General features: G+C 38.3%; 1 protein-coding gene across 1 annotated transcript in view; it reads left to right on the forward strand.

Annotated features, from left to right (window-relative positions):
- Positions 1-21,663, forward strand: part of QRSL1 (glutaminyl-tRNA amidotransferase subunit QRSL1) — a 32,853-nt gene that overhangs the window by 2,932 nt on the left and 8,258 nt on the right. The window contains exons 2-9 of the mRNA XM_081250987.1: positions 6,788-6,947; positions 7,516-7,614; positions 8,876-8,972; positions 11,068-11,244; positions 19,163-19,338; positions 19,425-19,537; positions 20,426-20,618; positions 21,169-21,286. Of these exons, the coding sequence (XP_081107113.1) occupies positions 6,788-6,947; positions 7,516-7,614; positions 8,876-8,972; positions 11,068-11,244; positions 19,163-19,338; positions 19,425-19,537; positions 20,426-20,618; positions 21,169-21,286 (1,133 nt within the window). The remainder of the gene's footprint in view (positions 1-6,787; positions 6,948-7,515; positions 7,615-8,875; positions 8,973-11,067; positions 11,245-19,162; positions 19,339-19,424; positions 19,538-20,425; positions 20,619-21,168; positions 21,287-21,663) is intronic.

A 21,663-nucleotide genomic window follows, 5' to 3' on the forward strand; every position in this document is an offset into this window, starting at 1 on the left:
GGGGACACGGGTTCGTGCCCCGGTCCGGGAAGATCCCACATGCCGCGGAGTGGCTGGGCCCGTGAGCCATGGCCGCTGAGTGTGCGCATCCGGAGCCTGTGCTCTGCAACGGGAGAGACCACAGCAGTGAGAGGCCCGTGTACCACACACACAAAAAAAAATTGAAAAGCTCCTTCAGGTTATTCAGGATTATGGTCTATAGGAAAGCAAGTAGGGAAGCAGGAAGACCAGTTAGAAGGTCGTTGCATTGTCAAGAGCCGCTGGCAGCATGGACAGGGTGATGGGAGGAGAGGTAACGCAAAGTGGGTGTTAGTTTCTTGTTGCTGTTTTGGGATTTTAATTTTTTATTTAGTTATTTATTTTTGGCTGTGCTGGGTCTTTGTTGCTGCGCGCAGGTTTTCTCTAGTTGCAGCGAGCAGGGGCCACTCTTCGTTGCGGTGCACGGGCTTCTCGTTGCGGTGGCTTCTCTTGTTGTGGAGCACAGGCTCTAGGCACGCAGACTAAAGTAGTTGTGCCACGTGAGCTCAGTAGTTGTGTCTCACGGGCTTAGTTGCTCCGCGGCATGTGGGATCTTTTTGGACCAGGGCTCGAACCCATGTCATCTGCATTGGCAGGCGGATTCTTAACCACTGCACCACCAGGGAAACCCGGGTGTTAGTTTTTTAAGGTATGGCTTTCTGATGGATTGGATATGGGATTTGAGGGAAAAGAGATGAATCAAGGAGGATGCTTAGGTTTGGGGCCTAGGCAATTGGAGAAATGGTAACATTTATCAAGATGGGAAAGACTCTACAGGGAGCATGTTGTGAGGAGAAAGTTATCAAGACATGTTAATTTTGAGATGCTTCTAAAGATATCCAAGTGAAGATGTCAGTTAAGCAGGTAGATATAGGAATGTGGAGATCAAGAAAGAAGCTAGGGGGCTTCCCTGGTGGCGCAGTGGTTGAGAGTCCGCCTGCCGGTGCAGGGGACACGGGTTTGAGCTCTGGTCCGGGAGGATCCCACATGCCGCAGAGTGGCTGAGCCCGTGAGCCATGGCCGCTGAGCCTGCGTGTCTGGAGCCTGTGCTCCGCAACAGGAGAGGCCACAACAGTGGGAGGCCCGCGTACCACAAAAAAAAAAAAAAAAGAAAGAAGCTAGGTATGAGGATATAAATAGTCCAGAGTAGAGGACATAATTGAAGTTATATGGTCAGATGAGATCTGAGTGTAAATATAGAACAAGGCCTAAAACTTTCCAGCATTTAGGTGTCAGTAGTAGGAAGCAGAGCCAGCAAGAGACTTGAAGGAGTGGCCAGTAAGGCAAGAGGAAAACCAGGAGGGCTTGGTGTCCTGAAGTACAAGTGAAAAAGAAGTGCTTCAAGGAGGGAGTGATGTCTTGTGTTGAATGCTGAGTGCTGCTGGACTGGGCCATGACTGCTGGATTTAGGGATGTGGAGGTTACTGGTGATCTTGATGTGCTATTTCTTGGAACAATGGAGACAAAAAGCATGAATGTTAAATGAGTGTGTTAAAGAGCGTACCAGTCAACCAGACACTCAGCCTTCAAGGGCTCTTCTGTACCTTCAGCATTTATCAAGACAGTTTTTCTTTTGAAAGACAGTTCTTTTCCTAAGTGAAGCTTTGATGTTATCTGTAAAGTTAACAAAATGTTCTCTATTTGCTACAGAGGAGTAAATGCTGTAACAACCTGCATAGAGAAGTAGTAGAGTATAGTGCCCCAGAGCATGGGCTTTGGAAACAAGATCAGGCCTTGGTTGAATCCCAGCTCTGCTACTTTCTAGCTATGTGATTTTAAGCAGGAACTTCACTAATTTATCTGTAAAATGGAAATAATATCAGCCTCTTAGTGTGAATATGAAGATTAAATGAAATATAAAACATCTAGGATAATGCCTAGAACCAAGTGCCATTATTAACACTAATTTTGTTACAGTGACAAAATTATTAGATTATATGTATTTACAGTTTTCTCTTCCCCTGTTTTCTAAGAATGGTTCCTGAGGGAGATTTCTTAATTTTTCTAAGAAGGTATATTACTTTTCTACTGCTGTATAACAAATTAGTATAAACTTTTCAGCTTAAAATAACACATTCTTAAAACACACACACAATCTTATCATCTCACAGTTTTGTGGGTCAGGAATCCAGGAATGGCGTAGCTGGGTTCTCTACTCAGTCTCATAAGGCTGAAATTAAGGCGTCAGCCAGAGCCACAGTCTCTTTGCATGCCTTGGGATCTTCTTTCCACCTCACTGGTTGGCAGAATCCATTTCTTTGTGGTTGTAGGACTGAGGTCCCCGTATTCTTTCTTTTTTTTTTTAATATTTATTTATTTATTTTTGGCTGTGTTGGGTCTTCATTGCCATACGTGGGCTTTTCCCTAGTTGCAGTGAGCAGGGGCTACTCTTTGTTGCAGCACGAGGGCTTCTCATCGTAGTGGCTTCTCTTGTTGCAGAGCACGGGCTCTAGGCACACGGGCTTCAGTAGTTGTGGCACATGGGCTCAGTAGTTGTGGCTTGCAGGCTCTAGAGCGTGGGCTCAGTAGTTGTGGCTCACAGGCTCTAGAGTGCAGGCTCAGTAGTTGTGGCGCATGGGCTTAGTTGCTCCATGGCATGTGGGATCTTCCTGGATCAGGGATCAAACCCATGTCCCCTGCATTGGCAGGCGGATTCTAACCACTGCACCACCAGGGAAGTCCCAGTTCCCCATTTTCTTGCTGACCATGTGGGTAGTAGAGTAAATGAACTCAGGGGACAAGAGATGTGGGATAATTAGAACTGAGGTTTGGGAGATATACAGATGTTGGTAATAATATAGTCTGGGCTAATGACCATGTGAGCTGGTAACTGGGGTGAGGTGAAGGAAGAGTTTGTGTGAAGTGAGGTCAGGAACTGAGAGGCCAGGTGTCCGTGTACCTGACTTGAAGTTTGAAGTCAACAAAAAGAGCAACAGGAGCCATAGAAAAGAAGATTACAGCAAACCAGTTGCTAAAAACTTCAGTGAATGAAAAGGAGTATCAGGGAGACTGTAGATTAACACACCAGGGAGAGTAATATAATCTCCTTCAAGGCCTGTGCTTCAGATGAGCTGGGGGTTTTGAGAAAAGAGGGAAGAGAAAACTTTTCTAGTTGATTTCATCTTATATTCAGATATGATACCTTTAGTTTTGCTCCAGGAGAGCTGTACTATTTATATGTCATAATCCTTACATCTAATCCATTCTAGCTAATTAGCATCTTTGTTTTCATTTCTCTTCTCCAATACCCTTATTGAGTTTCTCAAATCTAAATTTCCTAAAAATGATCCTAACAAAGATTACCATTTAAAATGAGTACTCCCAAGGACTTCCCTGGTGGTCCATGGTAAAGATCCGCCTTCCAACGCAGGGGATGCAGGTTCCATCCCTGGTCAGGGAACTAAGATCCCACATGCCACGGGGCAACTAAGCCCACGCGCCACAACTACTGAGCTCGCGTGCCCCAACAAGAGAGTCTGCATGCCACAAACTACAGAGCCCACGTGCTCTGGACCCCGTGCGTGTCACAACTAGAGAGAAGCCCGTGCACCACAACTAGAGAGAAACACGCACACCACAACGAAGAGCCCGCGCTGCCACGAAAGATCCTTCACGCCTCAACAAAGACCCAGCGTGCTGCAGCTAAGACCCAACACAGCAAAAAATAAATAAATAAATAAATAAAATAAAGGAAAAAATTTAATAAATAAATAAATAATAAAATGAGTACTCCCAGAACAGTATGGCGCGTCCTTAAAAAACTAAAAATAGAGCTACCATATAATCTGCAGTCCCACTCCTGGGCATATGTCTGGAGAAAAACATAATTTGAAAAAATACACACACCCCCAATGTTCATTGCAGCACTATTTACAGTAGCCAAGACATGGAAGCAACCTAAATGTCCATCAACAGATGAAAGTATAAAGAAGATGTGGTACATATATACAATGGAATATTACTCAGCCATAAAAAATGAAATAATGTCACTTGCAGCAACATGGATGGGCCTAGATATTATCATACTAAGTGAAGTAAGCCAGACAGAGAAAGACAAATATATGATATTGCTTATATATAGAAACTAAAAAAGAATTATACAAATGAACTTATATACAAAACAGAAATAGACCCACAGACAAAGAAAACAAATTTATGGTTACCAAAGGGGAAGGGCGTGGGGGAGATGGATAAATTAGGAGCTTGAGATTAACATATACACACTACTCTATATAAAATAGGTAACTATAGGGCTTCCCCGGTGGCGCAGTGGTTGAGAGTCCGCTTGCCGATGCAGGGGACGCGGGTTCGTGCCCTGGTCTGGGAAGATCCCATGTGCCGCGGAGCCGCTGGGCCCGTGAGCCATGGCCGCTGGGCCTGCGTGTCCAGAGCCTGTGCTCCACAGCGGGAGAGGCCACAACAGTGAGAAGCCCGCGTACCGCAAAAAAAATAAAAAATAAAAAATAAAATAAAATAGGTAACTGTATACTTTATAGCACAGGGAACTATACTCAATACTACGTCATAACCTATAAGGGAAAAGAATCTGGAAAAAAGAGATATATTTGTATGTATCACTGAAACACCGTGCTGTGCACCTGGAACCAACACAACATTATAAATCAACTATACTTCAATAAATAAATAAAAAGAATGCTACCAGACAGTCTCATTTCTTGCCCTTGTAACCATAAGTGCAGTTCCTTACCTCTTATTCTCATATCACTTGGCAAGTCAGAAGGCAACTTGGGGATAATGGGCATTAGGGCACTTGAAGGGAGGCAAAGAAGAAGAGAAAATGGCAGCACAATTCTCATTTTTATAATTTTGCTCAGGGGTAGGCCTGTCTGTATACCTCTCTGTGTCTCCAGCTTGCCGTTTTTGCTAGTTCTGACGCCTGCACTCAGCCTATTTACATAAGCCCACTCCATGTTTACATTACAATACACTGCTGTTGTTTCTTTTTCTCGTTTCTCTCTTCTGAAGAGTTTACATCTCATACAAACCATTCAACAGAAATCTCTCTTCTTGTTGCTAGGTTACCTCCTTTAAGTTGAGCCCAGCTGCCCCTCCCCATCCTGAACCCCTCCCCCAGCATCCCCATGGCAGCCCTTTCCTCTTGTGCATCAGCGTTAGGCGTCCTCTCAATAGCCTATTTGCGCTGCTTTTCTGGCTTAAAACCCTCAGGCCTAAGAATACCACCACTTTGATGATTTATTCAACAGCCTAGAGCAGATCATTTGCAGATTTTCCCCTAAATGCAAATTCCTATTGCTTGATGTATATAGGACACGTGGAAATACAGTCAGCATACCGGACAGCTAAGCTTCCACTGGTGCAGAGAGAAATGGTGAAGGAGCAGTTAGTTACCTGTTAACTTTTACTATTACTACCTGTTAAGTTACCCTTTACTATTTCTGTGACTTTGGACAAATCACTTAATGTCTCTTAGCTTCAGTTTCTTTATCTGTGAGGTTAATGATACCTAACTTAAGTGGTTGGGGTTTTTTTGGGTTTTTTAATAAATTTATTTATTTATTTTTTGGCTGCGTTGAGTCTTTGTTGCTGTGCACACTCTTCTCTAGTTGCAGCGAGCGGGGGCTACTGTTCGTTGCAGTGCGCGGGCTTCTCATTGTGGTGGCTTCTGTTGTTGCAGAGCACGGGCTCTAGGTGCACGGGCTTCACTGTTTGTGGCTCACGTGCTCAGTAGTTGTGGCTCGCTGGCTCTAGAGTGCAGGCTCAGTAGTTGTGGCGCACGGGCTTAGTTGCTCCGTGGCATGTGGGATCTTCCCGGACCAGGGCTTGAACCCATGTCCCCTGCATTGGCAGATGGATTCTTAACCACTGTGCCACCAGGGAAGCCCTAAGTGGTTGTTTTAAGGGCTAAATAAAGTAATAATGAATCTAAAGCAACAGTGCCTGGCTCTTGGTAAATACTCAGAAAATGTTACTTTTCCCCCCATCCCCCTTGTCTGAGCTATGATCTTATCCAACTCTTCAGATGGTCTCTAAAGACTTGGTATCATCTTTGACTTCTTGTTATTCATTCCTTTTATTCAATTAGTAAGTATTTATTATTACTTCCTACAGGAAGTATTACAAGTCATCACTTCACCTTAGGCTTTACTTACTGTCAATATACAGGTTCTGGTCACTTGAAGTGCAGTTTATTTTAACGCGTTCTTTACTAGCCTTCCTAATGCATCAAAGACAGGGTTTTAGAAAAGCTTGTTTTTAGTTGGCTTTTGAACCCATATTTTACAAGCATTTCTCTCAATTTGTAGTGGCTCTTGCTTGAATTCTCCAATAGATAAAAAGGTCTGTTTAATAAAGATCACTTATTTGGGGCCATAAAGTCCTGTAATGCCTTGTCTAGTTCATTCTGTTTTTTTGCACTGTGGATGGCCTGTGTTGCAGCTAAGCTTCTCTCTGTACAGTATCTACCCTAACCCATGATTCACCCACACTGGGCCTCTACTTCTCCTAGACAGGGCGGCTTACCTAAACCAGTTATCTTGTTTGTTCATGCCTGATGTAGAGTTCCTCAGCTAGGCTATGACTGTGGTGTCCTCCAACCCATCTTTCAGCTGACCGATGTGTTACCCTTATTCACCACACTAAGTAAGTGTAGACTTGATAGGTTCTCTTGGTTTTGAATCCAAGCCTCACTTCAAATTTTTATACTTAACCACTCTATCTGCACGCCTCAGTGTAACATTTGAAACTTCTGTAGACTTGGCAAAGGGTTTTTGAATTGTGTATACTCTAGGTTTCTGCGGCACTGAAACAAGGCCAAGTTACTCCAACTGAGCTCTGTCAAAGATGTCTCTCCCTTATCAAGAAGACCAAGTTTCTAAATGCTTACATTACTGTATCAGAAGAGGTGGCCTTAAAGCAAGCTGAAGAATCAGAGAAAAGATATAAGAAAGGTAAATTACTTTGAATTATACTTAATTGTGACATCCCAAGAGAAAGAGTTTAATTGGATGTAGCAGTCTCCATTTGGCAAGTGGAGCTTTAAACATAAAAAAATTCCCTTATTTAAAGAACTGGGGAATTCCCTGGCGATCCAGTGGTTAGGACTCCGAGCTTCCATTGCTGGGGGCCCTGGTTCAGTCCCTGGTCGGGGAGCTAAGATCCTGCAAGCCAGCCGGCATGGCCAAAAAATTTTTAAATATAAATAAATAAATATATATATACATACATACATACATTAAAAAAAAAAAAAGAACTGGCCATGAGGTATAATAAAAATGAGGCTAACGGGTATAATGTCCAACTGTAATAATTTCTAACACAAATTTGATTTTTGAAGATGTATTTTTTGCAAAAACTAGTAGTTATTTTAATAACTGGTATTAATATCTGTATCTTGAACTAGATATTGGGTTGGCCAAAAAGTTCATTTGGCTTTTCCTATAAGATGCTATGAAAAAACCCAAACAAACTTTTTGGCCAACCCAGTATTTCTTCTATTCTTTTGGCTTTTTAATGCAGGTCACTCACTTGGGGATTTAGATGGAATTCCTGTTGCGGTAAAAGACAACTTTAGCACGGCCGGCATTGAGACAACATGTGCATCAAACATGCTGAAAGGTAAAGTTTAACTGACTGGAGCATTGTTTTATAAAAATAGGTATTTTTCAGTTTAAATTAAAGATAAGATACTAAAGCACAAAGATATTCTCAGACTGATTATACCTGCAAAGGAAATAACTTAGGGTAGAATATTACCTTTTTACTATGTGCTCTTTCAGAATGCAAAATTATTCTTCAGGGGTAGGCCTGCTTAATGGATGAATCCTACTTAGGAAGACTTGATAACTCATCACAAACATGCTAAGTGACCTCTAACACCCACTCATTGGTAACACAGAAATAAGTATAAAGTGGCTGTCATTCCCCCTCTTTTGCAGATGGTATGAGGATTTATTAGCATCTACTGTCTGGTTATTTTTATCTCCTGACTCCTCCATCTATCATTATACTTAGTATAGTGAAGCTTAGTTTTATTTTTTAAAGTTTAGTAGGTCAAAAAGGAATCATTTATCAAGATATTTGGATCCAAGGAGGAAAAAGAAATGGAAGAAGCATATTTAGGGTACTATGCACTAAAACTAACATTCTATGAGGTGTATGCCCCAAGTTCCTCTGATAGGTAGACTTGTTAATTGTCTGGGAACATACACTAGATAGAGGAAATTTTAACTGACAATGAAGATCTGTTCCTGCTGGAAATAGATAAAAATTACCATGGTATTGCACATCTGAGAAGAGAAAGTCAAGTAGAATGAGCAAAATAATGATTTGTGATTAGTTTCAAATGAATTGGGTACATCTCATTCAATACTTTGTAGTACTAACTGTTAAAGTCAGTAGTTTTAGGATGTAAAGACAGAGAATATATAGACTTTCTTTGGAAAAAATATAGCAATTAGCAGTAGAAAAAATTAACTTTCAGAAGAAAGTACAACCTCCTACTTAAATTAGGAATAATTAACATGTCAATATGAATTGCTTAATTGCAGTTTAAAATTTTGTTTCTTGTATATGATTTACATGTTCACTGTTTTCTTTCCTATGATAAAAATTACTGAAGTTTTAAGAGGACAGGGGCAAGGTAGGGGAGGGGATTCAGAGCTACAAACTACTATGTATAAAATAAATAAGCTACAAGAATATATTATACAGCACAGAGAATTTTATAATAAAATTCCAACATTTTATAATAACTTTAAATGGAGTATAATCTATAAAATTTTTGAATTACTATGTTGTACACCTGTAATATAACATTGTAAATCAATTATACCTCAATTTTTTTAAAAAAAGAAGAAAATAACTGAATTTTTTTCAGGTTATGTACCACCTTATAATGCTACAGTAGTTCAGAAGTTGTTGGATCAGGGAGCTCTACTAATGGGAAAAACAAACTTAGATGAGTTTGCTATGGGGTAAGTAAAATTGAAATTTTCTCTTCTTGTATTTCTTTCATCTGTGTCTTTAATTTCATTAAGTGTAGGTACCTAAAAGTAGTGAGGTGATTTCTTGAGGACTGTAGTGCCAGTTTCTCAGACCCTCCATGAGATTATGTTCTGCTAATAGGTCATATCTCATTTTAGTTTTAATTTGCATTTCCCTGATGATTAACGATGTTAAACACCATGTGTTTATTTTGCTACCCATATATCTTCAGTGAAGTATCTATTCAAATCTTTTGCCCTTTTTTAAAAGTTGGGTTTTCTTCTTACTGAGTTATAATAGTTTTTTCCATATATTCTGGATTCAGGCCCATTATCAGATAGGTGATTTGAAAATATGTTCTCTGAGTCTTTGGCTTGTCTTTGCATTCTCTGAACATGCCTTTCAAAGAGTGAAAGTTTCTAATTTTGATGAAGTCCAGTTCATCATTTTCTTTAATGACTCATGTTTTTGTTTTTTCAAAGAAATCGGTACCTTTCCCAAGGTCATAAAGGTTTTTTTCCTATGTTTTCTCCTAGAAGTTTTATAGTTTCAGTTCTTACATTTAAACTTGTGATCCAGTTGAGTTAATTTTTTTGTAGATGATATGAAGAAAGCCAGAGTTCATTTTATTTTACATATGTCCGTCCTATAGATCTCGGACTATTTGTATAAGAATCCAAATTAAATTACTTTGATTCCTTTGTCAAAAATCAGTTGAACAGGGGCTTCCCTGGTGGCGCAGTGGTTAAGAATCCACCTGCCAATGCAGCGGTCCCGGGTTTGAGCCCTGGTCCGGGAAGATCCCACGTGCCCTGGAGCAACTAAACCTGTGCGCCACAACTACTGAGCCTGCGCTCTAGAGCATGCAAGCCACAACTACTGAACCCGCGAGCCACAACTACTGAAGCCCGTGTGCCTAGAGCCTGTGCTCCCCAACAAGAGAAGCCACCGGAATGAGAAGCCCGCGCACCGCAACGAAGAGTAGCCCCCGCTCTCTGCAACTAGAGAAAGCCCACGCGCAGCAACAAAGACCCAATGCAGCCAAAAATAAATTAATTTAAAAAAATCAGTTGAACACATGTATAGGTTTATTTCTGGATTCTGTTTTGATCTGTGTATCCAGTATCATGCTATCTTGATGATTGTAGCTTTATAGTAAGCCTTGAAATTAGGTAAGAGTTCTTCAACTTTGTTGTTCCTCTTCAAAATTATTTTACATATGCTAGATCTTTTGCGTTTCCATATAAGGTTTAGAATTGGCTTACTAATTCTACAGAGAAGCTTGATAGGATTTTGATTGTGGTGGTATTGAATTTATAGATCAAGTTTTAGAAAATTGACATCTTAATATGTGCCTTCTGACGTATGAATTCTGTATATCTTTCCATTTATTTAGAGTTTAATTTTTCTCAGCAATATTTTTATGATTTTCTGTATATAAATCTTGCACATTTGATCTATCTCCAAGTATTTCATGTTTTTTTAATGTTATAGAAAATGGTGTTCTCTTTTCAATTTCTAATTGTTTAACATTGTTCTTATATAGAAATGTAATTGACTTTTTTATTTTTATTTAAAAAAAATTTTTTTGGCTTCCCCATGCGGCATGTGGGATCCTAGTTCCCCAACCAGGGGTGGAACCCTTGCCCCTTGCAGTGGAAGTGCGGAGTCCTAACCACTGGACCACCAGGGAATTTGCCTCTTAAAACTTCTGATTAACAGAGGAATTCCTTCAAAAGACTACTTGTTAACTGTTTGGATGTTTTGTGACACTCTTCAACTGGCAGGCCTTAATTTACGAAGGAAATCATCCTAAGCTGAATTAGATGATCAATTGGGATAAAAATTTTCTTTTCTTAGCAGACTAGTTTTTTCCTACTTTCCACCACAAATGCTCTTACTTCCCATCCTTCACCTCCTCAACTGTCTAATTAAAGAAAGGTACATCTAAGCAGGCTTCCTACCTTTTCTAATTCAAGTTATAGTGGATTATACAGTGTCAGAAGCAAATAATACAATCAGGAGATAAAAATTTTGCATAAAATGAATTGTACTAAGATATCTTGCTTCACTTCTTCATCTCAGATCTGGAAGCACAGATGGCATATTTGGACCAGTTAAAAACCCCTGGAGTTATTCAAAACAATATAGAGAAAAGAGGAAGCAGAAGTCTCATGGTGAGAATGAGGATTCAAATTGGCTCATAACTGGAGGAAGCTCAGGAGGGAGCGCGGCGGCTGTGTCAGCGTTTACGTGCTTTGCGTAAGACTTTTTTTTTCTATCTGTACTTTAAAAACCCAACCTAATACAAATAGTCATAAACCATACACAAAATTCAACAATAGAGTCGTTCATACCTTGGTATTTTTATTTCCCTTTACTGAGCTATTTGTGCTCAATGGTGTATCAAAATTATATCTTAAATACACTCAACCTTATGGTACACTTATGTGGTGTATTCTATACATTTAACTTCAATTTAAGACAGCATTTAAACTCTTCCTCTACAGTATATGGTCCCTTTAAAAACATGATTTTACACAATAAACCAGTTAGCTTAAATAGACTTCAATGAATTTCATTTTTAAATAATTTATTTGGGTATCTGCTCACTGATTGTACAGATATTTAGAGACTAACATACCTTGGCTTTAGTCGAGTGCTGCTGAACTAAATTGTTAGCTATGGTTTATCCTTCAGCTAAATCTGACTTAAGGGAAAAAAAAGGAAGGAAAGAAAGAAGGGAGGGAGGGAGGGAGGAAGAAAATATTCCTAATATGTATCAATAGAATATATTAAATAGTGTTTTTCTAAACCTACAACTAAAAATGTATATAAGTACATAAAGTTTTTTCAAATTTGTAGGGAGGTGATTTGTTCAACTGTCATAGTTTGTATTTGGAAAGAATCCATCAATCATGCTTTGTCTTAAGTTCCATTTGTAAAGCGTTTCTTAACCATCTAAAGAAGAGTAAATAAATATTGCTGTTATTATATTTATTTTATTAGTCTCAATTTAACCAAATAGAATGTTTTCTTTAGCAGTACTATGTGTATTTTATCTCTCCTTAATTATCCACTGAAACTAAGCTCTTTCTGAGGCATTGCAATCAATAAATTATTTATATTTTTTAGAGCTATGGAGATTTAGATTCTACAGGTTTTTAAGTTTCCCTGAAATCTTGTTAACAAGTAAAAGCATTTCATTTTATCTCTGTGGAATTTTATAGCAACACATTAATATTAATGAGAGTTCTGACAAGCAAGGGTTGCAAGATTAGGGGCTATTTTCTATCCTCCTCACCCCACTTAGTGTTCATCTTTCTGAATGTGCTTTAAGAAGATGGCATTTTGACACATAATTCCTATGGAAATGTAGGTTTTACTTTTACCCAGACATCAGGGAATCCTAATAAGGAAATGTGTCCTTTTAGAAATTGTGAAAGCAGCAGTCTGATTTTGTGGCTCAAGTGGACTTGGTAAGAAAGACAATCTAATTTGCATTTTCTGTAGAGCACAAGGCCCATGTGACACGTAGGAGCCTTGTTCAGTCCAAAGCTTCACTCTGGGTGTACTCAAGAGAGGCACAGACCCAAAGTAACTCCAGGTTGAATGGGTCCCAAACCATCAGGTGTTCTGATTTGTTTTCCCCCCTATTGATTTGTTTCTTTTATAATAGTTTTTAAAACAGGAAGATTCTAGGAGCATTGATACTATGTAATCACTAAAAAGAATGATTTAGAGCACTATGTGGTGACATGGTAGGAAATCCAAAATACACTGTTAAGTGGAAAACAAGTTGCAGAAGAGTATGCATAGTATGACCTTATCTCTGTTAAAAGTAATAATTATACATAACAAGTTGCAGAACACTATGTATAGTATGCCTTATTTCTGTTAAAAATAATAATTACATATGTATATATGTTAGTTGCATGGAAGTGTCTGGGTAAATATATATAAAAAGTGATAACAGGATTATTATGGGGGCACTGATTATAAGAGAAATTTCACTTTATAGATCATATAGTTATCAAATATTTTAATTTTTACAGTAGACATTACACTTTTCTAATCAGAAAAAACTTTTTTCCTGAAATAGTTTAAATTTTTAAATTTTTAATTGTAAAATATACATAACAAAATTTCTCATCTTAACTTTTTTTTTTTTTTTTTTCTTTTTGCGGTATGCGGGCCTCTCACTGTTGTGGCCTCTCCCATTGCGGAGCACAGGCTCCGGATGCGCAGGCCCAGCGGCCATGGCTCACGGGCCCAGCCGCTCCGCGGCATATGGGATCCTCCCAGACCGGGGCACAAACCCGCATCCCCTGCATCGGCAGGCGGACTCTCAACCACTGCGCCACCAGGGAGGCCCTTAACTATTTTTAAGTGTACAATTCTGTAGTGTTAAGTACATCCACATTATCACACAGCCAGTCTCCAGAACTCGTTGCATTTGCAAAACTTAAACTCTATACCACTTAAACAATAGCCTCCCTTTTGCCCTCCCCCCACCTCTCCAGCCCCTGGCCACCACTCTTACTTTTCTGTCACTGTGAATTTGACCACTCTAGGTACCTCATATAAGTGAAATTGTGCAGTATTTGTGCTTCTGTGACTCACTTATTTCACTTAGCATAATGTCCTCAAGTTTTTTTTTTTAATAAGAAAAACATAGACTACATAGATAACTAAGCAAATACATGAACAGACACTTCAGAGTTGGGTAATGCAAATACAAATAGATGTGAAAAATTATTCAAAAATGCACATTAGCAAAGCTTTTGGTTATTAAATGAACCAAATTTTAAGAGCTGCTAGTATTCAGTGATGATAATGAAACAGAAAAAATCTGATTCACTACAATTGGGAATATAAATTGGCATAACCTTTCTGACAAGTAATTTGACAAAATATATTAAGAACTTATAATGACAGGTAGACCTTTTGTCCCATTAACTCTACTTCTTGGAAGCTAGCCTAAAATTTAATCAGATATATGGACAAAGATTTATGTTTAAAGGTGTTTATTACAAAGTACTTTATTAATTGATTGATTGCTCCACTGCATGGCTTGTGGGATCCCCAACCAAGGATCAAACCCAGGCCCTCAGCAGTGAAAGCACAAAGTCCTAACTACTGGACCACCAGGGAACTCCCGACAAGTACTTTCTTATGCAGTTATTCTAGTTGGCAACAACATAAATGTTTAAATAACTTAAAATACATTTCTAGCCATGATTCTAAATAGGGTAGTAGAATGGCTGTATCTGAATTTCTGGGAGAGGTGTGTTTAGTTTGTAAATGCATATTATAAAATTGCCATTAAAAGAAGGTGTATGATTTGTATGTGTATAAATTGTACCAATGTTTTCTTAGGTCAGTCTCCCAAGGCAATAGAAATAAAAAAAACAAACAAACAAACAAATGGGACCTAATCAAACTTACAAGCTTTTGCACAGCAAAGGAAACCATAAAACAAAAAGACAACCTATGGAATAGGAGAAAATATTTGCAAACAATGCAACCAACAGGGGCTTAATATCCAAAATATACAAACAGCTCATACAGCTCTATATCAAAAAAACAAACAACCCAATCAAAAAACTGGCAGGAGACCTAAACAGACATTTCTCTAAAGAAGACATGCAGATGGCCAATAGGCACATGAACAGATACTCAACATCACTAATTATTAGAGAAACGCAAATCAAAACTACAATGAGGTACCACACCACCTCACACTGGTCAGAATGGCCATCATTAAAATGTCTACAAATAACAAATGCTGGAGAGGGTGTGGAGAAAAGGGAACCCTCCTACACTGTTGGTAGGAATGTAAGTTGGTGCAGCTACTGTGGAAAACAGTATGGAAGTTTCTCAGAAAACTAAAAATAGAATTACCATATGATCCAGCAATCCCACTCTTGGGCATATATCTAGACAAAACTATAATTCAAAAAGTTACATGCACCCCTGTGTTCATTGCAACACTATACACAATAGCCAAGACATGGAAACAACCTAAATGTCCATCAACAGATGAATGGATCAAGAAAATGTGATTCATGTATACGATGGAATACTACTCAGCCATAAAAAAGAATGAAGTAATGCCATTTGTAGCAACATGGATACAACTAGAGATTATCATACTAAGTGAAGTAGTCAGAAAGAGAAAGACAAATGCCATATGATATCACTTATATGTGGAATCTAAAATATGGCACAAATGAACCTAACTACAAAACAGAAAGACTCACAGACAGAGCAGACTTGTGGTTGCCAAGGGGGAGGTGGGGAGGGGAGGGGAAGGGATCAATTGGGAGTTTGGGGTTAGTAGATGCAAACTATTACATATAGAATGGATAAACAACAAGGTCCTACTGTGTAGCACAGGGAACTATATCCAATATACTGGAATAAACCATAATGGAAAAGAATATAAAAAAGAATGTATATATGTGTATATTTGAGGCACTTTGCTGTACAGCAGAAATTAACACAACATTGTAAATCAACTATACTTCAATTAAAAAAATAAAGAACTTAAAAGAAAGATTTGTATGTATATTGATAGGAGAATGGACTTTAAAAATGGGAATCAGCTGGGAATTGCCAATTGATATGATGGAGTATTATACATATTTAAAATTTTCAGTAATTTTAATGACATAGTAAAAGGTTCATGATAAGCAAAAAAGAGATGGAAACTTATGATTACAGAATGACCTGAACCGTGAAAGAAAAATTCATTAAAAAAAAAAGACTTGGAATATCAGATCAGAAATAAATGAAAAAGAAATGAAGGAAATGATAGCAAAGATCAATAAAACTAAAAGCTGGTTCTTTGAGAAGATAAACAAAATTGATAAACCATTAGCCAGACTCATCAAGAAAAAAAGGGAGAAGACTCAAATCAATAGAATTAGAAATGAAAAAGGAGAAGTAACAACTGACACTGCAGAAATACAAAGGATCATGAGATTACTACAAGCAGCTCTAGGCCAATAAAATGGACAACCTGGAAGAAATGGACAAATTCTTAGAAATGCACAACCTGCCGAGACTGAACCACGAAGAAATACAAAATATGAACAGACCAATCACAAGCACTGAAATTGAAACTGTGATAAAAAATCTTCCAACAAACAAAAGCCCAGGACCAGATGGTTTCACAGGCGAATTCTATCAAACATTTAGAGAAGAGCTAACACCTATCCTTCTCAACTTTTTCCAAAATATAGCAGAGGGAGGAATACTCCCAAACTCATTCTATGAGGCCACCATCACCCTGATACCAAAACCAGACAAAGATGTCACAAAGAAAGAAAACAACAGGCCAATATCACTGATGAACATAGATGCAAAACTCCTCAACAAGATACTAGCAAACAGAATCCAACAGCACATTAAAAGGATCATACACCATGATCAAGTGGGGTTTACTCCAGGAATGTAAGGATTCTTCAATATACTCAAATCAATCAATGTGATACACCATATTAACAAATTGAAGGAGAAAAACCATATGATCATCTCAATAGATGCAGAGAAAGCTTTCGACAAAATTCAACACCCATTTATGATAAAAACCCTGAAGAAAGTAGGCATAGAGGGAACTTTCCTCAACATAATAAAGGCCATATATGACAAACCCACAGCCAACATCATCTTCAATGGTGAAAAACTGAAACCATTTCCACTAAGATCAGGAGCAAGACAAGGTTGCCCACTCTCACCACTCTTATTCAACATAGTTTTGGAAGTTTTAGCCACAGCAATCAGAGAAGAAAAGGAAGTAAAAGGAATCCAAATCAGAAAAGAAGAAGTAAAGCTGTCACTGTTTGCAGATGACATGATACTATACATAGAGAATCCTAAACATGCTACCAGAAAACTACTAGAGCTAATCAATGAACTTGGTAAAGTAGCAGGATACAGAATTAATGCACAGAAATCTCTGGCATTCCTATACACTAATGATGAAAAATCTGAAAGTGAAATTAAGAAAACACTTCCATTTACCATTGCAACAAAAAGAATAAAATATCTAGGAATAAACCTACTAAGGAGACAAAAGACCTGTATGCAGAAAATTATAAGACAGTGATGAAAGAAATTAAAAATGATACAAATAGATGGAGACATATACCATGTTCTTGGATTGGAAGAATCAACATTGTGAAAATGACTCTACTACCCAAAGCAATCTACAGATTCAATGCAATCCCTATCAAACTACCACTGGCATTTTTCACAGAACTAGAACAAAAAATTTCACAATTTGTATGGAAACACAAAAGACCCCGAATAGCCAAAGCAATCTTGAGAACGAAAAATGGAGCTGGAGGAATCAGGCTCCCTGACTTCAGACTATATTACAAAGCTACAGTAATCAAGACAGTATGGTACTGGCACAAAAACAGAAAGATAGATCAATGGAACAGGATAGAAAGCCCAGAGTTAAACCCACGGACATATGGTCACCTTATCTTTGATAAAGGAGGCAGGAATGTACAGTGGAGAAAGGACAGTCTCTTCAATAAGTGGTGCTGGGAAAACTGGATAGGGACATGTAAAAGTATGAGATTAGATCACTCCCTAACACCATACACAAAAATAAGCTCAAAATGGATTAAAGACCTAAATGTAAGGCCAGACACTATCAAACTCTTAGAGGAAAACATAGGCAGAACACTCTATGACATAAATCACAGCAAGATCCTTTTGACCCACCTCCTAGAGAAATGGAAATAAAGACAAAAATAAACACATGGGACCTAATGAAACTTCAAAGCTTTTGCACAGCAAAGGAAACCATAAACAAGACCAAAAGACAGCCCTCAGAATGGGAGAAAATATTTGCAAATGAAGCAACTGACAAAGGATTAATCTCCAAAATTTATAAGCAGCTCATGCAGCTCAATAACAAAAAAACAAACAACCCAATCCAAAAATGGGCAGACGACCTAAATAGACATTTCTCCACAGAAGATATACAGACTGCCAACAAACACATGAAAGGATGCTCAACATCTTTACTCATTAGAGAAATGCAAATCAAAACTACAATGAGATATCATCTCACACCAGTCAGAATGGCCATCATCAAAAAATCTACAAACAATAAATGCTGGAGAGGGTGTGGAGAAAAGGGAACCCTCTTGCACTGTTGGTGGGAATGTAAATTGGTACAGCCACTATGGAGAACAGTATGGAGGTTCCTTAAAAACTAGAAACAGAACTACCATACAACCCAGCAATCCCACTATTGGGCATATACCCTGAGAAAACCATAATTCAAAGAGTCATATACCAAAATGTTCATTGCAGCTCTATTTACAATAGCCAGGACATGGACGCAACCTAAGTGTCCATCAACAGATGAATGGATAAAGAAGATGTGGCACATATATACAATGGAATATTACTCAGCCATAAAAAGAAATGAAATTGAGTTATTTGTAGTGAGGCAGATGGACTTAGAGTCTGTCATACAGAGTGAAGTAAGTCAGAAAGAGAAAAACAAATACCGTATGCTAACACATATATATGGAATCTAAAAAAAAAAATGGTTCTGAAGAACCTAGGGTCAGGACAAGAATAAAGATGCAGACGTAGAGAATGGACTTGAGGACACGGGGAGGGGAAGGGGTAAGCTGGGATGACGTGAGAGAGTGGCATGGACATATTTACACTACCAAATGTAAAATAGATAGCTAGTGGGAAGCAGCCGCATAGCACAGGGAGATCAGCTCACATGGAGATCAGCTCGGTGGTTTGTGACCACCTAGAGGGGTGGGATAGGGAGGGTGGGAGGGAGACACAAGAAGGAAGAGATAGGGAACATATGTATATGTACAACTGATTTACTTTGTTATAAAGCAGAAACTAACACACCATTGTAAAGCAATTATACTCCAATAAAGATGTTAAAAAAAAAAAAAGACTTGAAGTTACTATGCCAAAATGTTAACAGTGTTTGCCTCAGGGTGGTGGAATATTTTGTTACATCTTTACGCTTTTCTGTACTTTAAGAATTCTCTGAGATGAGCATGTTTTATTTTTTGTAAAATCGGGAGGAAATACGTTTTAAAACTATATATTTAAAAAGATAGATTTCAAATATAATTAGAGATATATTATCCTGCTAAAGAGAATTTCATTTAAATTTCAGGGCTTTAGGATCAGATACAGGAGGATCAACCAGAAATCCAGCTGCCCGCTGTGGGCTTGTTGGTTTGAAACCTAGCTACGGCTTAGTTTCTCGTCATGGCCTCATTCCCCTGGTGAATTCAATGGATGTGCCAGGAATCTTAACCAGATGTGTGGATGATGCAGCCATTGTGTTGGGTATTTAAACGATTCCATATAGTTTCAAAACATTGTTACTTCACTTCAGTACTGTGTCTGTCATTCATAAATATTCCTGCTTACAGGTATACTAGCTGGGCATGATCCCAAAGATTCTACCACAATTCAAGATCCTGTTAAACCATTTACGCTTCCCAGTTTGACAGATGTGAGCAAACTATGTATAGGAATTCCGAAGGTAAGTCTCTCTTTACAAAAGTACTGCCAAGTCAAATACAGAGCACAGACTTGGGAAACAGACTGGTTGGGTTTGAAGCCCTGCTGTGCCACTTTTATTAGCTATGTGACCTGAGCACATGAAAATAGATATGTTAAATTACTAACCTTTTAAAATTTTAACCTTGAGCTTAGCAATAATTTTTTGTTCTGGGAGACTGTGCTGTGCATTGTAAGATGTTGAGCAGCATCGCTGGCCTCTAACCCTAGAGTTAGCATCCCCATCACCACCACTGCCCCACCAGCAAAACTGTCTGCAGATTTTACCAGGTATCCCCCAGTTGAGAGGAAGAGGAGAGGAAACTGCCCCCAGTTGAGACCACTGCTGTAGAGAAATACTGTAAAATCTTTAAATCTTTAAAATCTTCAATGAAGGTAACAGGTGTGCCTACTTTTAAGGATTTAGAGAGAAACAGACCTAGTTGAGAATCCTGGATCCTCTGCGTACCTGCTGTGTAACATTAGGAAAGTTAGTTAACTTCTCTAGTCTCAATATTTTTCGTTAATAAAAAGAAGGATGATAATACCTACATCGTAAGACTGTTAAAAGCATTGAATGAGAGAACCTTTGGAAAGTATCTAGCAGAGTGCCTGATATATAATGAACATTTAACAAATATAAGTTCTCCAACCAGATCTCCAATCTTTAATATTATTATATCGAGCTCACAGTATCTGCTACTGTGCTTGTCATGCCATAAGCACTCTTAAATTAGTTCAGTCTTTCTAGCTACCTGCTAGCAATTTAATCAGATGTTCCAATGTATTGCCAAAGTTTCTGGAGTACAAATTTTTATAACACCATCTATACAAATATTCTAATTTCTGTATTTTGACTTTTTCCAATAAGGAATATCTTACACCAGAATTGTCGAGTGAAGTACAATCTCTTTGGTCCAAAGCTGCTAATCTCTTTGAGTCTGAGGGGGCCAAAGTAATTGAAGTGTCCCTGCCCCACACCAGTTACTCAATTGTCTGCTACCACATATTGTGTACATCGGAAGTGGCGTCGAATATGGCAAGATTTGATGGGCTAGAATATGGTAAGTTGCCTGTGTTTTGGATTTTTAAGGAAGTTGTCTCAAACATTTGAAAGGTTCGTTTACTAGTAGCAAAATATATTATTGCCAGGGATAATGTTAAGATTTAGAGAAGTAAATCAGTGAATCTTTTTCCCTTTGTCATTTTAGCATTATATTCACACTATTCATCATAGTATCTCTGTATCTTCAGCTCACCCTCTGGACTGTGCGTATCTTGAAGGTAGAGTATTTTAGCTTTGTATTATCAGTCCATACAGTGTGGTACCTGGCACAGGATAGGAGCTCAGTAAACATCTGAATAAAATGAATGAATGAATGAGGGAGTGAACAACTGAAGTTTCCCTCTTCATTATCGTTTTCTCTCTCCTTGATTCCTGACAAGTCCGTCAGTCCAAAGGCAGATAAAAAAGAGAAACCATTAAGGTCAATCTCATGAAATTTTAGTATTGGTCACAAATGTGAATCTAGACCTGCTTTTCAGCCAAAACTTTACTTCCTTTTCAATTAATGTTTTGTGGGTTTTTGTTTGTTTGTTTTTGTTTTTTATCAGGTCACAGATGTGACATTGATGTGTCTACTGAAGCCATGTATGCTGCAACCAGACGAGAAGGCTTCAATGATGTGGTGAGAGGAAGAATCCTCTCAGGAAACTTTTTCTTATTAAAAGAGTAAGATAATCAGCTTAGGAATTTTCCCCATTCTTGAAAACTCCATAGTAAAGTAGTAACATGTCTATCAAGTCTTATAAGTTGAGATATTTGCTAAGGAAGCAAAATCCTTATGATTTAAATTAGAAATCATAATTAAAGGCCCATTTATGGTACTGTTTGGCTCCTGGTTATTCAAAAACAAACCAAATCATTGATGCTCTAGCTAAATGATTAGTACAAGTAGGAAGCCCTGAAGGATTTTAGCCTCATTAAATGTCCCTTATTATTGCCACATTGTCTTACTGCTCTGAGAGCCTTAAGCAGGAAGTTACACTGGTGTCTCTTAAAAAACTTAGTGAATCAACTTAGTTTTCCCTTGCATCATGTATCTGTTC

The sequence above is a fragment of the Mesoplodon bidens genome (genome assembly GCF_964165515.1).
Source record: "Mesoplodon bidens genome assembly, chromosome: 12".
Lineage (NCBI taxonomy): Eukaryota > Metazoa > Chordata > Mammalia > Artiodactyla > Ziphiidae > Mesoplodon > Mesoplodon bidens.